The 22263-nt window shown below is 30.9% G+C and overlaps 1 protein-coding gene across 5 annotated transcripts in view; it reads left to right on the top strand.

Annotated features, from left to right (window-relative positions):
* The first annotated feature begins 12639 nt into the window (after positions 1-12639).
* Positions 12640-22263, top strand: part of STK (K-box region and MADS-box transcription factor family protein) — a 29654-nt gene continuing 20030 nt past the window's right edge. Inside the window, exons 1-9 of one of the 5 annotated variants that reach the window (XM_011033236.1) lie at positions 12640-12789; positions 14466-14649; positions 18971-19052; positions 19177-19238; positions 19632-19731; positions 20054-20095; positions 20190-20231; positions 20365-20525; positions 20674-20989. In XM_011033236.1, the coding sequence (XP_011031538.1) occupies positions 14468-14649; positions 18971-19052; positions 19177-19238; positions 19632-19731; positions 20054-20095; positions 20190-20231; positions 20365-20525; position 20674 (672 nt within the window). In that variant the 5' untranslated portion in view covers positions 12640-12789; positions 14466-14467 and the 3' untranslated portion in view covers positions 20675-20989. Of the gene's footprint in view, positions 12790-14465; positions 14650-18967; positions 19053-19176; positions 19239-19631; positions 19732-20053; positions 20096-20189; positions 20232-20364; positions 20527-20666; positions 20990-22263 lie in introns of those variants that run through there. The other 4 variants (XM_011033233.1, XM_011033234.1, XM_011033237.1 and 1 more) reach the window with 4 other exon arrangements.

Genomic DNA, 22263 nt, shown 5'->3' with positions numbered 1-22263 from the left:
AATGACAAACCTTGAACATCTAAGTCAAACAATAAAGAAGAAAGAGGAACACTTGTTTTAGACCTTATTTGGTATTGAACGCCTTGCTAAGAGTACCGTTACTCAAGATTGCAAGTCGAGACTAAGATAAACATACTATATATATATATATTCCCATTCTAGGATGATTACTTCAAAAATGAATTCATTCCTAGTATGCCAAATAAACCATATTATTCCATAGAAGATTATTTGTCATACCTTTCATTGAAACTTTTCATTAATCAATCATTGTCAATGATTTGTAGTTTTTAACTTAGAAGTACAAAATTTCTTAGTAGAATCTGACTTAACTTCTATGATAAATTGGATGAATAAGCCTTGTTTTAGACCTTGAAAATTCCATGATCTATTCATTAAATCTTCTTGATTTTCTTATGTATTGGGTAATATTTCCTTCTATCATACCCTTCGAGAAGAAAACTTAATGGTTGATTCCTTTGCGAAACAAGGGGTGAATAGAATTAAAGAGCTTCCGTTGATTTAAGATTTTTTGGTGGGATTGATGTGGTAATGAATTCATCTATGAAAGGTTTGATCATTTGAAGTGTTATGATAGATGGTTGGATCTTATTTGTGGTATTCTAGTTTTCATTATTTACTGATAGAGACGTCAAAATATTAATTATTGGTATTGTGCAATTGATGGAATATTTTAATGTTTGGATTTTTTTTTACTTTTGGGTGACAGATTGATTGAAAGCTCACATTGTAAGCTTTTACTTATAAAAAAAAAGGAGGGTAATCACTATGTGGATGTTATTACTAAACATGAAGTTCATAAAGTAGAAGAGTTTATGATATGGCTATAAAAATCTTTAATTCAGATATAGTCTCTGTATTGTATCTACTTGTTACTAGTCTCACTTTTAGTTGGGTTGGAATGAACATTAGATACATCATCAAAGTTATAGGTTGCATAAAGCTAATGGCATACAATTCAAACATAAATGAAACAAATTGTTACTGGTTTTCTTGGAAAGAAATTGCGAGAGCTAGAGATCTGGGTTTTGATTCTTTTGACTTTGTTTTCTTTGAATATTTTTATTTTTTAGATCTGTTTCATATGATGACCACTACAATCCCTATTTTTTGCCACCTTTGGCTTTACCTATATTGCTTATTAAAAGAAAACTCCATAAATATAAAATGGATATATATATATATATATATATATCTTCCTATATTATGATAATTTTTCTTTTAATTAAAAAAAAAGTGAATGCATAATTTATTGTGCATAGTTAACCATGGTAAAAACTTAATTTTTGGAGAGAAACACCTTTCAAAATGTTCACATTGTATGTCTTTAAACTCGAGTAAAAAAGTGTATAAAGAATAGTAAAACACAACTAAAGAGTGTAATAGCCTTTACCATCTAAAATTCATATTTTTATATCTCTTTTATAATTGTAAAGGGCAAGAAGTATCAATTAGTTCCTTTTACATTCTAACAAAATATGCCTTATGTTGTTATATAAATTTCAATTTGCTTATAAAAGAATAAATAGTTTATTAATTAACTATCTTTTTTATATATATAAGTAAAAGTAATAAAGCTTAAGAAACGCACAAACCATAGCCCATAAACACACATGAAAACAATCACATCATAAGTCAAAAAGACCAAGCCAAAGGAAGCATTAACCATGCAGTATTGGTCGAGTATTGTACTTGGATATCCATCTTATGCCTAATCCTATCTCTTATAAACTATCAACAGTCTACTTCTTTATGTCATGAATTTTGTTTTTTCTCAGTAATGAATAAAGTAACTAATAAAGTCAAAATATCAGCTTGAGTTTCAAAAAAGCTAGAAACATGAAAATCTCCATAGTGATTATAACATTTATATAAGCAATCTAAAGAAAGAACTATTAAAACCAAGCCACCAATTCACAATTTATAGTAACACCTTGTTTTGAAAGGGCATATGCCATATTATTATCCTCCCTTAAAATGTGTGAATACTTTACCAGTCTCAAACCTGAAAACAAATCTAAATGCAAAGATGAAAAACCACATGGAATTTCCATGATCTATTAAAGTCTTTAATCATCTAGTTGATCACATTGGAAGAATCTAATTTAATTATAATTATTTTCCCTGTACATTCTTGTACATTTTTTCCTAGTAGATGAAAGTTCTAATGCTTTAATTACTGTAATTCACCCTTATAATCTTGAAAAGTACCCTAATACTAGCATCACCAAGTTTTCTGTCGTACGTCGGAAAATCCGCGCGGCATCGACTAGCGATTTTTTTATTATTATTTGTGTTTTGTTTGGTTCTTTCAAGTCGCCACTTAGTATTATGGTTACTAGGAACCTATGGTCTGCGAGAGTCTGAGTAAGGGACTAGTTGTGCAAGGGGAAGACGCATCACCCCTAGTGCACTCTACCTTAGGTAAGCTGCATTATTTGTTTGATTGTTTTTCTAGGTCAAGTTTCTATTCATTGGTCTTTTCAAAGGTTCAAGGTAGATCTCCTTTCATGAAGGAATCTCTACCTCTTTGGGTTAAATCCTAACTATTCAAAAGTCTAAATTTTAAAATTGCCTTTATTTACACTTGTATCTTTAATCCCTGAGGGTGTATTTTATTGTGTAATTTTACACCCCACAAATATTAAAGTCTGCATCTTAATCCTAAAAAAGAGGTTAAGAAAAGGAAAAAATGGTTTTTGATATTTTGGCCAGAATTTAACGAATAATCATAAACTAGTTATGATATCCATTTTTTGGATTTTTAAATCGTGAAAAAGATGTAATTTTTTTTATTTTGAAACATGCTTGAAAAATTCTTTAGGATTTGGTCGTATGCAAATAAATATTTTTTATTTTTTTTTTTATTTTTTTGAATATTTCAGAGAAAACCAGGCATTTTAATACTGGACTTGTATCTTACAATGTAAGTATATAACCCAATGTTGAGCAAACTTGGTAGAAAAATATTTAAGAAAATCACAAAAAATTTTGGAATGATTTTTAAATTTTTTTTATTTTTTTATTTTTTTTAACAGTTTAGTGAAAATCGGGTATTTTAATACCGGACTTGTATCTTAGCATGTAAGTATACAACCCAATATTAAGCAAACTTTGTATAAAAATATTTAAGAAAATCTCAAATTTTTTGAAATAATTTTTTAAATTTTGTTTGAATTGTTTTGTTTTTTTAATATTAATATAATATAATATAATATTAAAACATGTGGGCTGGGCCGGGCTCAACCCATGAAAAGTGGGTCAAAATCGACCCAAAATGGGTGGGCCAATGTTGGCCCAAGATGTTTGGTTTGGGCCGGGCTGGGCCCAATGATTAGTACTTAAAAGTGCATTTTTATCATGGTTTTATATCATCATTTTGCACTTGAAGTATCAATAACTCCTTAACTAAAATATGTTTTATAATAATATATCTAATAATATAAGATACCTATAATTTGTGGTAAATGTCTATTTTTAATGCAGGCCTATCACATAAATGAAATGATTGATTGATGACTTGAAGAACTTAAATTGCAAGGATAAAGAGATGGCCAAACTTAGAAAAGAGATGTCGGTGCAATCCAAACCGGAACACTGTTCGGTAATTGGGTCATATCTAGAGCTATATATCTCAGATTTAGGTCCAATTTATATGGATGGAAAGGTAAGACATAGGCCTACAACTTTCATATGGAGCCCAAGATCTAAAAAGGCCATTATCAAGTCCAAATTGTAGCAACAACAAAGAAGCCCGAATCTGTCTTCCAACCCGAGCACTGTTCGGTATTTTGGCCATATCTGGAGTTCTAGAAGTCCAAATGAGCTGAAGTTTTTACACAAGAAAGCTGAGACAATTGCCTACAACTTTCATGTTTGCACCTGGCTCCAATTTTGACGTTATCAATGACGTTTTGGGCAGACAAGAGAAGATAGGGATTGTCACCAAGTCAAAAGTTGGCCACCCACTTATCAATTAGTCATCAAATCAATAGTTCCCAATTTTGGCCTATAAAAGGAGGCATTTGCCATGTATTTAGGCATCTTGGTTTTCCAGATCAAGATCATGCTCTTCCTTTCTCTCTTTGTATTTTTTGTAATGTTTATGCTTTGCTTTCATTAATATTAAGTTTATGCCTTTCATTTCTTTTCCTTTACTTAGTTAACTTTTATGTTCTTATTTTGTTTATCTATTTTGCTTTCTTTCATTATGTCTAGCTAAGTTAGTCATGTCAAGGTGAAAAGGTTACACTAATGGTGTGAGAATAAGTATAATGTAAACTTAATATGGACTTTAATGTTTGATACTAACATGTTTTATATTTGTTATCTTGTTCACTCTTTAATACTTTGCTTGTTAAATGACTAATCTTGATTTATGTTGTATAACACTTGGTACAACAAATGCTTGGCACTTTCATAACCCATAATATATGGTATAACCGACACCTGAGCTATGAAAGGAACTTGATTTGTTGTTAACATAAGTTATAATCATGAATGCTTGACGAGATTTACAAGTATTAGCATTAATTGAATAAGATGACTAATGTAATCATGTTAACAATATATAATATGATTGGAACCTCCTTTGTGTGTGGTTTCCAATTCAATAATAAGAGTTTATACTATACTTGTTTGATATACCATTAGTGGAACCTCTAACCTTGACATTTGTTATTATTATTGCTTAATCCTTACATTAATATTTCATCTCTAAGTTCTCATCATCATCATCTTCTTCTTCTTCTCTTTCTTTATTATTATTATTATTATTATTATTACTACTACTACTGCTATTATTATTATTATTATTATTATTATTATTATTATTATTATTATTATTACTATTGTTGTTGTTGTTATTGTTGTTTTATTATTGTTATTTATAATTTGTACAAATAACCTCCCTGTGGTTCGACCCCGGTCTTGCCGGGTTATTTATTACTTCGACACTCCTGCACTTGGGAGAAGACATCAATCTTTTCGTCGTGTCACCCAGTCATGTGGGCTGGGTCGTAATTGGCCCAGCCCATTAGCTAATTAATTAGCTGCTGCATGCAGAATTTGCATGCAGCAGCCACAACAGGTAGGGGTGATCGGAGAAGAGAATCAAGCAAGGAGGTTTACCTGGCGTTGGAGAGCTGGCGGTCTGGTGGAGGACGACGGCGTGGCTGGTGGCTGCAGCTGTGGAGGCTAGCGGAAGAAGGAAAAAGAGAGGCTGGTTGCAGGAAAAATGGGCAGAAAAGTTGATTTTCAGCCAACTTTAGGTTCGATTTTATCCCCTTTCTGAGAATAAAATTTGCTCCTAATTATAGGCATGGAAAGAGGGTAATCTCGTCTTCAATGGGGAAAAATTTTCAGCCCTTGATTCGACTCGAGGAATCCAGGCTGTTGGCTCAAAGTGTGCACCTCGAATTGCCAAATTTAACAAATCTCAGGCTGCAGGCTGCCCAAGGTGGCCACTTTAGGCCGACCAACTGAGCCTTTTTTAATCTTATAAACCCGACCGAACAATTCACGAGGCTAGAGGGGTTGTAGGTGAACATGTCGGTGCACGCGTTGTCGGATTTGGTGGCCAAACGAGGCCTAAAATGCGTCTGGAACGTTGCTACTCGGGCAGCTTTTCGGGGAAGACGATGAACAGTAACCCATTTTTTACGCGCCTTTTTCATTATAGTCCTTAGTCTAAGATTCATGCCATTTCATTCCAAATTGACCATTAAACTCTCAATGTTTTCAATTTGACCCCTGATTTGACTTAATTAACTTGGTAAAAATTAAATTTGGTTTCTTAAAAGTCCAATCTTCTCAATTAAACCCAAATTAGACTCCCAAACTTAATTTTTTCACCAATTAAGCCCCAAATAAAATTAATTTGACCCATTTAAAGTATAATTAAGTCCTTGCACTTAATTAAATCCTTCATTTGGACCTAAATTAATTCTTAAGCATAATTAAATTTTAATTTGGCCCATGATTAAATCAAATTGGCCTATTAAAAATTTAATTATGTTATTGGACTTAATTTTTATGCAAATTTGTCCAATAATAATTTAATTTGACATTTGAATTTGTATTTTTCTATTTTTGGGCATAATAGGGTACAATTAGACCTTGAAATTCCTCCCAAAATTGCAGCTTTATTTTTGCCTAATCTTTCTAGATCAGTTTTTCCCACATTGCCAGCCTTTATTTTATTTTTTTATTTTTATTTTTTAAAAAGTGGATTTTAGAGAATAACCCAGAATTGGGTTATGACATTTTCCATGGAAGATTTATCCATATTTCATTTATTAATAATCAAATTCAATTATTAATTATTTGTCTAAATAATTTATGCATGATATTATATATATAATTTTTTTTATTAAAATAGGTATCCAGATTAATTTGCACATATCTTAATTAATTTTATAGGCCCATGTAAGCCTTTATTTACTCTAAAATTTGTAAAATTCAAACTAATAACTTTTAAAAAATAAACTTAAAACCTGATCAGTTAAATTATTCCTTATAATTTATATATTTATTAGAATTATATGCGGATGAAATGTCAGGATTTGCTCGCATGGTAGAAAACTCTTTAGAGACGGGATATGAAATTGACCCAAAAAAAAGAGAGCAAATCTCTTCAATTTTTTAACCTTTTCCCTATAACGCATATATACAGGTAACAACATCAATTGTTTAGTCAAGTTCAACAAGATTTGCATAAATCTATTAAATATTGAGTTATTCATCAAGTGTACATATATGGACATGTATTTAATCTCAGTACTTTTCACCGAGAGTGGAGGAGGAGACACAAAACACCATACACGAGACCTGGTACAGAAGTAGTAAAAAGAAAGCTTCCATGTTGATCTGCAAGTTTTCCTAAAATGTAATCTAAGTTATGGGTTGTAATTGACTTCCACATGGCCGTCCTTTTCATGCCATTAAAACTACTGTCTTCTATAACATACATTCAATTATACATCGGCATCGTTAACTCTTATCTATGATGATTTTCAATTTTTCAATTTTACCTCATCTTATTCTGTTTTTTTCCCTCACTTTTCCATTTTCTTTAATTAGTGTTGTTAATTTAGTGACGAAAAGATTAAACCATGTTCATGAACTTTGGCTAGTTTCCTATAATAATTTGTATGACGACTGTTGCAAATCACAATCTTGACCATAAAATTTATTTAACAAGTAATTCTTGTAGTAGCAATGATGGGGTTGGGTCTAGCAGCAAGGGGCTAGTCCTTTTGTGTGAGGCGAACACGTTTTGAATCCTCACTGGTAGTGAAACTCGCTTTAAAGTACTCGACGATACCACAAAGGAGATTAATCTCTTAGTCTTGAATTGGCCGGAGAATATCCTAGTACCAAAAAAAAGAAAAAAAAAAGAATACTTGTTATTACATGAAAAAGAACACATAATCAAGGGGTGTGAAACATGTTAAATTATACATTTATTTTTGTTTTATTTATTAAGGATATAATAATATTTTTAATTTAATCTATATATATATATTTTTTATATTTAAGTTAATTCAAACACTTTAGAATAAACAAATTAATAAAATTTTAATTTTTTTTATGTTCATATTTTTTTGTATTAATTTAAATTAATTTAACCGAACAAACCATAAGACATCATTACATTTTCATAAGACATCATTACATTTTCTTGGATCAAGTTAATATATATATACATTAAATTCCGAATTGTAAGTATTTTCATAACTATTTCACTCCTTTTACATTAAATTCCGAATTGTAAGTATTTTCATAACTATTTCACTCCTTTTACATTAAATTCCGAATTGTAAGTATTTTCATAACTATTTCACTCCTTTTACATTAAATTCCGAATTGTAAGTATTTTCATAACTATTTCACTCCTTTTCTGTTCTTTCTATAGTGCTTCTTCATTTCTAAAAGAGGTAGGTCTATGCATATGTTTTGGACATCGATGTTGTTGTCAATATCCATATATATAGACTACTATTGTATTTAATATCGTATTTAAATCTCGTGTCGATGCCCATAACCTAGGCGTTGTAGGAACTTCGTTCGCAACCACAGGACAAACAGCTCAAATTAAATGTAATTACTACCACCTCCATGCAAGATCACCAAATCATTTGGAGCCAATCTGCTACAATAGTTAAGATTTAATTGACTCGATTTGATGAACTAAAAAAATCTGAGCAGATTGACTTTTATCCACACCTTAATATATGTCCTGAATATATTTTTAACGTTTGAATTGATGTATTTAAGAAGAAAAAATATTTTCTTACAATCTCTTTAAGGGTTCGAAATGCATCATGATAACCTATGGAAAAATACCCACTTCACCATAAGAGTGCATGTAAGCATAAGCATTAGGGTTTCGTGTTCATATTAAATTTAGTGAGTCAATGGACATAAATTTATCTCCTTTAAGTGCTTATCAATCAGTTTATTTTTTTCTTTTTAATGTTTTTGGTTATCAACTTCTCATCTACACAAACACTAATTAAAAATCAAATATAAATTATCTTTAAGTTAAAAGTTAAACAACAAAAAGAGATCTCAAATATTCGTGAATTTATCTATACCTATAATTTCTCCGAGCTCCTTTCTGTACACATATCCGGCATACATGTGAAATAGAAACCTAATCACCCCAAGCTGAAGTAAAATCCAAAACTCATAAGAATTCGTTAGGTGCAAGAGCTAGAAGTTCATATCAGCCGAAAGAAACAGCAGAGAGGACATCAGAGGACTCAAACAGGACCAGAAATTGGCCAGAATTTACATGTGAAAATAGAAACCTCACATTGAAGATGAGGAGGAATCCGAAATTCAAAAGGAACTCATCATAGCCGAGCAACAAAGACCTCACTCCTCGTTTTTAACAATAGCATAGCCATATTATTTACCACTAGTAACATATGAAATTATACATGCACAATGGGTTTAATTCATGGAATTCGAGGTTTTTACGATTTTGATGTATGACATTTACAATCTTTCCATTCTAAAATATCCATAGATATTTAATTTTGTGGCTACCTTCCTCCAAGATAACATAGCTATACACTTTTACATATTTGTATATACTACAAGAAAAGGCTTAAAAAAATAAATCATCTATTTATATTTACTTGTTTTTACGGTTGAATAACCATTGTTTTCAAAAATGGTTTTATATGAATTTTTTAATATATTTTTTCAATGAATGTTTGTTTAACTCGAAACTTGCATGACTAATCACTATTTCATGTTAATTTAAAAATAATAATAATAACAATTAAAAAGAAAAAAAATAGTAAGATTAAAATTTACGATTGTTTAGTCAAATATTTTGATATTATATTAAAATAATTATTTCAACCTAAAACGTTTAAATGAAGTTTCAATAATAATTTTATATTAAGTATTTAACACTTACTCGATTATAATATAATTGAATTCATTATAATTAATCATTGGAGAAAGAAAAAAAATAGTTTGATGGTAATTTTTTATATCATGTAGACAATCACATTCCATTTATAAAAAAAGAACCACAAGAACTATAATTCTCATACAATACTATTTCCTAAAATAGTAGCTTTTTTCTTTATTTTTTTAATTTGTTTTTCTTTTTAATTTTATTTTTTAATATTAGATTTATTAAAAATTAAATTTCATAATTTTTTCAATTTACTTTTTATGAGGTTATCATGTATTCATGACCGGTAATGCAAGTTAATTGGTAAACTTCTTTAACTCTAGTTTTTTTCTAATTGATTTTTCTAACTCTAGTATTAAACACATCATTCAATATTGAGTTAATTAGAAATTAAATTTTATATTTTTTTATATGTACTTTCCATGAGGTTATCCTCATTTCACATCTTGGTTTACGAGTTTAACAAGTTAATTCTGGGTAATTCTATTTTTTTGTTATTTTTTAATCAATTTTTTTATTTTTTTATTTATTTTTTTCAATTCCACCTTTAATTTTAAATTTATTAAAAATTAAGTTTTATAATTTATTTTTATTCACTTTTTCTATCTATTATAATGAAAGACAATATTTCTTTATACTATTTCTAAGACCCTGTTTTATGTCCAAGAAAGATATCAGGAAATACCGCCCTCGGTCCACCGACCAGAAACAGCACGCAATAACCAGCTAGTCTCCCTACAAGTATCAGGCACGCCAACAGTCGGTCTGGTGCTTGAAATCTCAGAAATTAGGTATCATTTTTCCCAAGTTTGAGAACACATTTTGCTGACTCCCCTTGTCTTCATTCTTCCATAAGAGAACCTTGATTTCTTTCTTTCTTTCTTTCTATGTTTTTTGTTCCTTGTTTCTTAGTCCCAACAACCTGTTCATGTCATCAGATGGGTTCTGGTTAGAGAATATATAAACACAGATTTATATATCTCATGCCAGATGGGTTCTAATTACAGAATTGAATGTGAAAACAGGATTTTGTTTGATGCTTGTATAGAGGCTTCCTGTTTGATGCTTGTATAGAGGCTTTCTAATTACAATTAGGCATGCCCTCTTAGGCCTTTTCAGGTCATGTGGATTTACATGCATGTAAATAACAATGCAATTAGACTTCCACGTACATTTAACTGAGGGATATATTTAATTGGAATTCTCAGCCAGCTTCCATACCCATGATAAGCAGACAATCTGTTGACTGAAACCCAAGATTTAGGCAGCACCAACTTTCTACATGATACAAAAAAATATCCTTGCACCTTTCTTAATTTAACAAGTATTTTTATTTCCATCTAGCAATCTCAATCTCAGCACACCACGACACCCCTTTCATGATTCCAAGATAATATATGCTAATCCCATGTTCACATCTTGTAGATTCATTTCCCATAACATTCGTCTTGTTCATTTGAAGACCTTGATTATTAATCTACTTAATTGTGAAATATTTCATGTTTTAAAAAATTAAAAAGATATAATTCAAACTGAGGGAGTGAAAAAGCTCCCTTTTTCCTATTAAGATATTAAAATAACACAGTGTAAAGAGTTTTTTCAAAATATAATTTAATATTTAAATCAACTTGGATCAATCAAAATTAACTATCAATCTACGATTAAAGCATTAGACTTGATCAACTCTAAGTAAAATCAACTCTAAGTAAATATACTCGAATAGTGTTAGAGAATAATATAAATCATATATTGATATCTCACTTAAAAACTTAAACTATTAGATAAAATAATTTTTTGATATGATGTCAGAACCTTAATAATTAAATGATCACAAATTCAAATCTTATTATTTTTATTTATTTAATAAAAATTAAGTATATATAGTATAGACTTGTATAAGTTTCAAATTTAACAGATTTTTATTTAAAATAATATAAATTATATATAAAAATTTCATCTAAAAATTTAAATTTAAATTATAGGATAATACCAACAGTTAACCTTACGTGGGAAAACTATTTTCAAGTACTTAGTTAACCTAATAAATATGGATCCCGTATTTGTAAGAGAAGTTAAAGCAACTATATATCACCATGAGCTTCGATAGAATACAATCTGAGATCGTCTTTGCAACTTTAAAATGGAGGGCCACAAACAAACTAGGGAACAGTTATAGCTAGCCCGCCCTGCTAAGCAAAGCAACCCAGGGGAGGTGGATTGAGCTGCACCTCTTCTATCGGGCAAGAAGGACTTCAGATTCCCAAGGCAATCTATTCTTCATTATTCAATTGAATTGGATATATATAACCAAATATTTTTGTGGCCCAATTACACAATTTGAATCTAAATTCTTAATTGCTTTAATTTTGTTTAGCAAAATATTCTATCCTGGACTTTCATAAATCTAAATTCAATTCCGTTTTAATGCTAATTCAATATATTTATATTCGATTTTATTTCTTTTTAATAATGTCTTTATGTATTTATATATATATATATAATAAATAAATTATTGTTTTCCTGCAACAACTCTAATATTTCAAAGTAGCCAACAGCTATAATTAAACATCCGTATGCTAAATGACCTTCCCCATCATTTATGAGTCAAGAAAATCAAACCTCAAATTGACAAAGCTTAGATCACAGTTTCTTGGACGAGAAAACATCAAATTGTAGACTGAACAAAATTTATAAGGCATCAAAATTGTAGACGTTCTTGTTGGTTTTTCAGTTACACCATTATAGTCTTCATCTGCACGCCCTACCTAGTGCACATAAGACGTGGAAAAGCACCACCGAACCCTAATCTATCAAGCCGTAAATAGACATTTTTCCTCTTCACATAATGCGTTGGGTCAATCTCCAACCATTAGATTGAGATTCTACCACAGTAGACAGGTTCTTGGAGGGCATAAAAGTCAAGGAAAACACAGGAAGAAGATGATGATTTAAATATAAAAAACAAAAATTGCAGTATATGGTGCGAATTTACACCTCGAAAGCTGTTTATTTTAGCTAAAACTACAACATCTCATGTAGGTTTTCGGAAACACAACAATTCCCATGTCCCTTTCTTTACGATAACCCCAATCTCTCACTCTTTCACCACCACCTTCCCTTTTTTTTAAAAAAAGGTTACGAGAAAAATAAATTATTATCCATTTAATCTCTCTTCTACATTGCTTCTCTGTCTAGATAAACAAAGAAAGTAAAGGCTATAAATAGGGAAGAAGAGTGAAGTCATAATATGCACTTCTACTTCTTTCAGAATTCTACAAAATAAATTTTCCGAAAGCTGAAGAGGCCGGAGTGTGACCAAATTAAGCCTGCAGGTCTGTGCTCCTTTCTTCTGAAAACATGAATATGTTGTTATAATTGCATGGTTTCTTGCACAAATAAGCAAAGATTTTATCATAGATTTTGCTGCCAGGGAAAAAACAAGAAAAGAATCTTCTTCCTTGCCTTACACATGAACATCTCTCTCTCTCTTCTTTTTTCTCATCTTCTTTGCTTCAGTGCCCATTCCCTAGATTTCCTTCATTTAACATTATTCTTTCTCTTCTGTGCAAAATTCACGTGTTTCTCTTCTTTTTTTACTTAGGCTCTTCATGTTTTCAAGCTTTCTTCATCTGGTTTTTTCCCTTTTTTTGTTTTTCTTCTATGTAAAAAATTTGAAGAAATACACTGTTATGAATGGGAGAAAAGTTTAAAGACAAGGGTTTCTTCTTCTTCTTCTTCTTCTTCTTCTTCTTCTTCTTCTTCTTCTTCTTCTTCTTCTTCTTCTTCTTCTTTAATGTATTTTGAAGTTCTTTCTCTTCAGCACAGCAGTTTGATCAGCTGATCTTAAGATGATGCACTTGAGGTTTTATTTTTTAGGCAGTTCATGTCGTTTTCACTTCAGCTTCATGTATAATCACCATCAACTTCTGCTGATCTGAGTTATTGTTGTCCCCTCAAGACTGTGGATATATATTTGAGAAGAGAGACATGAAGAGAAAGACAAGTGCAAGAAAATGGGACACGCTCCCAATAGTAGTAAAATAATTAGTACATAAATCATGTTTAACTCATGCTAGATTCCCTTCTCTCATTTTCATCAGATCAAAGGGTATACAATATACATCCATACATATATATATCCACTTTTCTTGTTGCCCTCCTCCATATTTCTTAGTGTGGTTTACATCTTTCAAAACCTGGATCTTTTGAGATAAGCTTCAATGTTCAAGCTCTCCTCCCATTTCTTTTTCTTCCCCTTAATCATTCTTACAGATCTTGCATATATAAGACAACCAGTCCTTCTGGTATTTCTTTCTTGGTAGTTCCTTTTGGAAACCTTCTTGAACATCTTTGCTCGCCTCATGATCATCTTCTCCTTGAAATAAAGTTTGTTTCTTTCTTCTTTTGGAGATTTTTGTTAGTCCAAGCACTTAATGCATACTGCCTAGTGGTTTACATCTTTCTACACCAAGATCTTTTGAGCTAAACCTCATTGATAAAGCGCTATCCTTCCATCTCTCTCTCCTTAATCATTTTTGCAGATCCATCATTTTTTTCTGAACAACCTATCCTTCTTCGTAGTTATTTTGGACGCTTTTATCGAGCATTCTTTCCTCATCTCACCTTTTTCTTGAAATCAAGTTGCTTTCTTTGTCTTCTGGGGAGATTTCAACTTTAACTTGTTGATTTAATTCATCCACAAGGAAAAATATTTCACTGAAGAATGCAAAGAAACAGATTTGCACACACTTAAACTTCAATAATACAAGCTTTTTTTTTCTTCTTAATTTTTTTCCCATCTTCTATTTTACTCTTTATAAAAAGATTTTTTTTACCATTTACTTCTCTACAGTCTTTCTCAGACTGTTGCTATTACCTAGCTATTCCATGCTTTTTTGGGAGGCATGACATGTAAAGGTCAGATCAGCTAGCTATTAGGTTAAGAACACTGGCGCATATATAATACATAAGCTTGATTGGTTTATGAAAGAAACGATCTTTTGTGTAGACATGGGAAGAGGAAAGATTGAGATCAAGAGGATCGAGAACACAACCAATCGTCAGGTTACTTTCTGCAAGAGGAGAAATGGGCTCTTGAAGAAAGCTTATGAATTATCAGTTCTTTGTGATGCTGAAGTTGCTCTCATCGTCTTCTCTAGCCGTGGCCGTCTCTATGAGTACGCCAACAACAAGTAATTTTACCTTCTCCTTATTGTCTTTTCTTTTGGATCTTGATGGGAACCTCCTTTTCTTTCTCACAGATCACTAGGTCTTGTTTGATGCTTCTTTTTTCATAATAAGTGCTTCTTTCATAGAACAAGAGACAGTGAAGGGTGAAATATTAGGAGGGTATATCCTAAATTATGCAAACTGTCCATGATTTTTGGCTTTCCAAGGAGTTGTTTGTCAGATCAGACTATTTGACTTGGATCTCAGTTGACCGACACTGATATGTTCGTTTCTTCTTTATACTGATATTATCTCGACTTTACTGGAAGTTTAGCAGAGGAATGGCAGCATAAAAGCCATCTCTTTAAATTCCTAATTATCACCGGAACGAGAGTATAAAGCCATGTCTTCTATATGTGAAATAAGAAATGGCCATATCAAGAAATCATGATCTCATTGTCATCTTCCAGTGTGCTTTCTTTCCTTATTTTTGCTGATCATTTTGGTGGTTTATATGATCTGAAGTGCTTTTATTTCATGATTTTTTCTTCCTGATCTAGTATCTATGCATTCATTAACATGTCTAATGGGATCTAATTATAAATCACGATAACAAACATTTGGCTGTTTGTAAATTGAAATCATGATTCTCATAAGAAAGATGCTTTAAAGATTTGAAGTGTTCCTGATTTTTAGATTTGCCCTATGTTATTTTACTATTTATAGTGAGTTTTCACTACCATTATAGGTGCTAAAGATGATATTGATTTGCCTAGACACATTGTAGGGCTTCCCCGTCTAGGTAATTAATTAAGCAAACATTGGTATGCTAGAAATCAGAGTGCATTTAGGGCTTCCATGAACAAGTATAGTCATATTATTAATAGCTTGTTTCATGTAATTGCATTTTAAAGTATTTTTTATTTAGAAATATATTTAAATAATATTTTTTATATTTTTTAAATTTATTCTTGAAATTAACGTATTAAAACTATTTGAAAACATTAAAAATAAATTAATTTAAAGTAAAAATAAAACTTAATTGTTTAAAAAAAACACTTTTAAAATATAAAAACTTACAATAAAAAAATTAAATATTTCTAAGTAATTAATAAGATAAATTTAACAGCAAAAATTTGTTTAATTCAATTAAAATATTAGCTATCCTGTTGAAGAAGAGTTACAGATTTATCAACATCAATAAGAAAAACACTTAAGAGTATAATAATGATAGCAATAATTATCATAGTACGTAGCAGTTGCAAAGAAAGCAACGAGTTCTTTCTGATCTCTTAACAGAACTGATCTTCTTCCCTCCATTAAGACCTCGGATTGTAAAGCAAACCCTAGCTATTGTCTTGATTCTCATTTTTACCTTTTTGGTGCTGCAATTTTTGAGGATCCACACCGTGTAGCTGCGACTCAACACTCCGAGTGATTAAGCCTGGCCCTTTTCCCATTCCATTGCTAATATGGGTGCTCGGTTTTCAGTACCTTCTGTTTCCACTTTGAGCTTTCACTGACAACAGTTTAGACTTTTATCTTTTGCTAGCTCTTATTCATTCCATAAGATCAGAGATTTTAAAACTAGTCAGTGAAGACAAACAAGTTAAAAATGAAAGCTCAAAGTGGAGACAAGCCTAGACATATTCTTTAGTTTTTCCAACTCTTTTCAAAAGCTTCATTAATGGTCGATCCATTCTCTTCCTCCCTCTTAACTTTATTTACGGATTGAATGCTCTAGCAAGGAAAAGGTTATCAACGAAGTAGAAAGTAGAGCAAATCTATTTCAAGTCCTTGTGAAAAGGCACATAGGGAGATTCATTTGCCATTGTCTTTCCTCCATAAATAGAAACCTGAACTGAATTTCCATGATCAGTCCCATGATAACCTTTTTGTTCAATCTTTTTTAGTACCTTCGTTGATCATAGCTCCAAAGTTTAAAAAAGCTCTATGTGTTGTACAAAAATTTATTGAAACTTTTTTCTGAGAAAAAAAACTATTGAAAGTGAAATGCAATTAACCACAAGCTCACTGAAGTATGTGGATTTTAGTATAATAGTTAATATCATAATAAAAATTTAATTTTTGATAATAAGTTTATGTTCAATCCCAAATTCACTTTTTTCCAACTCATGATTTTTAATTTTCTAACTAAAAAAACTAACCATCAAAAAATAAAATAAAAAAAGTTTTAACCTTTTACATGATTTAGAATTTACAAATAGTTCTTTTCTTCAGGGATGGCAATAAGTATTCACAGGTTGGATTTTTTAATATTCATATCCTACCCATTATTTATTGGATAAAAAATTTAGATATTTATAAATTATTCACTTGATTAAAAATTTAGATATTTATAAATTAATCAACAAAAAATAAAATAATTAATATGTGTATTGAAAGTATGTATATGTCTACTAAATTATAAATATTATTCATATATATGTTTTATATCATATTAAGGTACATATATATCATGTTGTATTAAATAAAATCTAAATATTTTATGTATATATTTATATAATATAAATATATATTCTTGGTTAGATTCGAGCAGATTTCAGGTCGGGTTTAATAATATTTATACTCTACTTGATATTTATTAGGTCTAAAAAAAATCTATTCATTTAGATCAGGTCAGTATCTATCGAGTTTGGATTTATATATATATTAAATTATAAATATTATTCATATATATGTATGTTATATCAATATTAAGGTATATATTATCTTGTATTAAGTAAAATCTAAATATTTTATAAATATATTTATATAATATAAATATATATTTTAGGTTGAATTCAAATACATTTTGGGCCAGGTTTAACAATACCTATATTTTATTTATTATTCATTAAATTTAAAAAATATTTATTTATCCATATTAGAATTGATAGATTAAATTATCATCCTTACATCTTTCTTCACGTTTTTCAATATCTTCTGGTTTTTTTCATGTTGCTTCTGTTGCTCCTAACTTTGATTTTGATTTGGTCCAAGTGCTGGTGGTTGGGTCGTCATTTTGTTATACTTCTTTTCGAATGGTTTTGTAATTGTCTTTTCAATAATTATTCAATAAAAAAAAATTAAGCTCTCTTTTGATCTAAGCTCAACAACATTTTAAGTGATTAATAATTATGGAGTTCTCAAAGAATATTTGTGAATAAGATGCATTAACAAATCAATAAAAAAAAATGCATGTCCTACGTTTCCTGTAAGTAGATAAACGTTTTAAATTCTTCTAAATTCTAAAAATTCAAATACAATTGGTTGAACATTAATTAATAATCTTGATAATGATGATTACTAATTAGGCACCAAATAAATCTTAGCAAGTTCCCTTGATCATTCTTTAGCCAATAAATCCAGCTTTATACCCACGAGATTATGGGTTTGAGAGCCTATCCTCTCTCAATGATTAAAAAAAAATAAAAATTCTACTGAACTAGCCATGATCAAAAATTCTAAATTTCAACTCACAACCGGACTTGTAACTTAGAAAAAGATGCCAAGTACTGATGCAGGATGGGTTAATTTGGTGCCCAGTTCACGTACAGGTAACTCCTTTCTCTTCTTTTAATGGTGTGATTGATTACAATATCTGCTCTTCACAGCACGTACGTTCTTTAATCTTGATCTTTTACTCTTTAATGGCTTATATATCCCATCTTCTTTCGATCTTCCTGTTTCCATTTTCAGCTTTGGAAATCTCCCCCTCCTTTGCTTGTTTCCCATAGCAAATCTAAAATCTCCTTTGCTCTCAGTTCTCTTCGCCCTAAAAGCATGTTTTACTCTCCGTACTTGTCTTTTGTGTTTCCATTCTTATGTTGGTGTAATAAATGAATATATATATAGTGATTTTGCTACGGTTTCTTCATTTTTAGTAATGGCAAGTGGAAAGTCAAGGAAAGGTTCTGCTATTGTTAACTTGGCGCGTGAGGTGCAAGAAAGTATCTTGTTCTCTATACAAATGAACTTATCTGTCCTGGAAAGTTGACAACTGCAGTGGTCGATGTTTCATTGTTATGTTCTTTTGATATTCTCTATACACAGTATTATGATATTAATATATACTAGGTTTAGGTGGGTTGACAAGGAAATTATGTAAAAGCAACTTTTTCATGCACTTGTTTTCATTCGACTAACATCTTTACATTATATATCGATTAATTTTCTTCATGTTATTCGTAAATCAAACATTATGTTTATGAAACCCTAATGCGGCTTAAACAAAAGTTTGAAACGGTAAAAATTAAATATGGATCTCAGATCCTTTTGCATTGATCCTTTCCTGTTCCATTGCTGTTTGGACTTAGAAACTTTGTTTATTTTTTGTAGCAGCATAAGATCAACTATAGATAGGTACAAAAAGGCGAGTTCAGATAGTTCAAATGCATCCTCTATCACAGAAATCAATGCCCAGGTATACTTTTTCTTCCTCTATATTTTAATCTTTATCAATTTATACCAAGTTGTTTTAAATTTCAGGTGCTTGAATTTCTCTCGATTCATTAGGTTACTTACTTTTCCTGTATTATGAAATATAGTATTATCAACAAGAATCAGCAAAGCTCCGGCAACAAATTCAAATGCTACAGAATTCTAACAGGTACGATCTCCATTGTATCTTTTTTGATGTTATAACCTAAAAATGGACAAACTATTAAACTATGGGACGTTTCCGTCCTCTTGATTTTGTTCTTAGCAAATTAATAGGAATTTGTGTACAAATATCTAACTTAATTTTCACAATATTAGCTGAACATGTGAATTTGTGATGCAAAGTTTAGCTTAAATAATTTTGTCAGACTATGATCCCCTTCCCTAACCCCTCTCGTTCTAGGTGTAATGAGATTTGATCCATCATTCATGACCTCTAAAAAAAAATACTAAATGACTCTACTAAGACTTTGAAACTCATACATGCCTTGAATGGTCCTTTCTTTTACACACTCTTCATCACAGTTCGGTGCTGCTCATGCTTTCCCTTCTTGGCTTGTAGGCACTTAATGGGCGATGCTGTAAGTAATTTATCTGTGAAAGAGCTTAAGCAGCTGGAGAACAGGCTTGAGAGAGGCATTACTAGAATCAGGTCAAAGAAGGTAAAAACATCATACAATTGCAAGAAAATATGTAAATGTTCAGTCACGTTTAATTAATATATCATCACCTCTTGGTACGTATGATCATTATTTGAAATTTGCTGTGGTAGTATTTTAAGTCAGTTTAACCTATATGAAAAGGACTGGCTTATGATCTTAATTTCTTGTCTTTGTTGCTTCAACAATTATATCTTTCGATTGTTTCATACATGCATAGAAGTAATCATGTACGTCACTGTAATGGCTCTCAACTTTTTTGCTGTATCAAAGTTTTTTTTATGTCCTCAATTATTTTTGTTCCTCTACTTGCCTGTTGGGACAGCATGAGTTGCTGCTAGCCGAAATAGAGTACTTGCAGAAAAGGGTAATTTCTAGCTTGCTCTCACTTTCATTTTATACTTTAGGAACCTCTTTTTTGTCTAATTCATGTCCGAATTGATTTAAACACCTCTTTTTAGGAGATTGAGCTGGAAAATGAAAGTGTTTGTCTTAGGACCAAGGTAATGAAGAACACCAAATTCTCTTACGTATCAAATGTTGATGAGGCTCTTGATATTTCCATATCCTTAACAAATATAATAGCACGCATTTGACTTAAATGGTTAACTTGATCTTTATTATTAACAATCTCAGATAGCAGAAGTTGAGAGGCTTCAACAAGCCAACATGGTGACTGGAGCAGAGCTGAATGCCATCCAGGCATTAGCAGCCTCTCGCAATTTCTTTGCTCCCCATTTGCTTGAGGGTGGAACAGCATACCCCCACAATGACAAGAAGATTCTCCATCTTGGGTAATCATCTTTCCATTTTATCTTCTCTTTGTTTTGCATTGCTTGTTATCTATTACTGAATGCTGAAGAGGCATGCTCCTTCAAGTAAGAGGACTAAATGTTCAGTGTTTACTTAATTTTTTATTTTTTGCTTTATTCATGCAGGTGAAAAAAAAAAGGAAATATTGGACAACTGGTGTGCAAGTGGTATTTTGATATATATATATATAATTCAATCCAGAAAATAAAGATACTACGATATTATCTGGTAATATTGTGGTCATGTGTGCCCTGCTTAATTTGGAATTGATGTTTAAGAGTCCTTAATTACCTCATCATTGTCAACTGGATTTATTATCTGCCCAGATAAGATGTAAACATTACTGGTACCTGCTTTAATTTGTATGGTTTTTTATGAATTCTACTAATAAACAGCTAGCGCAATATTAATCACGGCTGAAAGGCTATTGATTATGCTAGTTTTATCTTGATTTGTTTGAAGGTTTTCTCTCATATAAAACTATCTAGGAAGCTCTGTTATAACTCAATTTTGGATTCACTAAAAATTTTTGAATGAATGTTATTTTATCTTATTATTCATGACAAAAAAAATATAATAAATCAAAACAAAAGAAAAAAAAAAGAGTTTAAAATATATTTTCTCGAGCCAACCGCATCTTTCTACCAAAACCGAGTCCATCGGGTCAATATGGGTCCCACCATGTTGACCGCGATGAAAAATGAGTTTCGGGCCGTTTCGGGTCAAAATCATCTTTGAGAGTACCGAGTCCACGGGGTCAATATGGGTCCCACCATGTTGACCGGGATGAAAAATGAGTTTCGGGCTGTTTCGGGTCAAAACCGTCATTTTCGATCAAAACTGAGTCCATCGGGTTAATGCAGGTCCTACCATATCGACCGCGATAAAAAAAAATGAGTTTCAGACTATTTCTGGTCAAAACTAGTATTTTTGGTCAAAAAAACCCGATCCATCGAGTTGATACCCGTATAAAGATTTTTTTTGTAATTTAAATTGATTTTTTGTGGATGAAAAGCTTTTTATAATACTGATTTGAATTTTTAATTTTACCCCTGTAAATAAATATTATTATCATATATTGTCGCACGTCAAAAAAAAATCCGCGCGTTGTCGAGCTCCGATGATTTTTCATTGTTATTATTTGATTTGATCTTGTTGGATTCGTTAGCAGTCGCCACCTAGTATTTAATTGAAGGTTACTAGGAAACTCAGTTGTACTGGTCTTGTCAGAGATTCGCGGCTAAGGGACCGGTTGTGGTTAGGGAAGGTATTAGCACCCCTAACGCACCCTACCTAAGATAAGCTGCTTCATGGACTTGATGTATTAAAGAAGTTTTAAAAATTTTGTCTTTTCATCGGATTTTAGAAATACAACTTCCGTACAAGTTTGTACTTCTACACCGTGATCCAATCAAAATATTAAATTCTTCTTATTCTCTACAATTTTATCATAAATAAAAAGAAAACATTCATAAGACAAATACAAACACACACACACACACATGCATTTTTTTTATTCTTTTTCTTTTTTCTTTTTTCTTTTCTTTTCTTTTTTTTTACATCCACATTACAAATTATAAAAATCCAAAACTAGATAAAAATTACATTAAATAATTTAAAATTTACAAAACAGTCCCTAAAACTCCAAAAATTACATTGAAGTCCCTTATAGGGCAGTGTGAACAGTGCCGAAGTGTGGACAGTGGCGGCGCGGTTTCTCCC

This window comes from Populus euphratica, unplaced genomic scaffold, assembly GCF_000495115.2.
Source record: "Populus euphratica unplaced genomic scaffold, PopEup_1.0 scaffold29.1, whole genome shotgun sequence".
Classification (NCBI taxonomy): Eukaryota; Viridiplantae; Streptophyta; class Magnoliopsida; order Malpighiales; family Salicaceae; genus Populus; species Populus euphratica.
The sequence above is the reverse complement of the archived record's forward strand: the minus strand, read 5'-3'. Positions and strand labels throughout refer to the sequence as shown.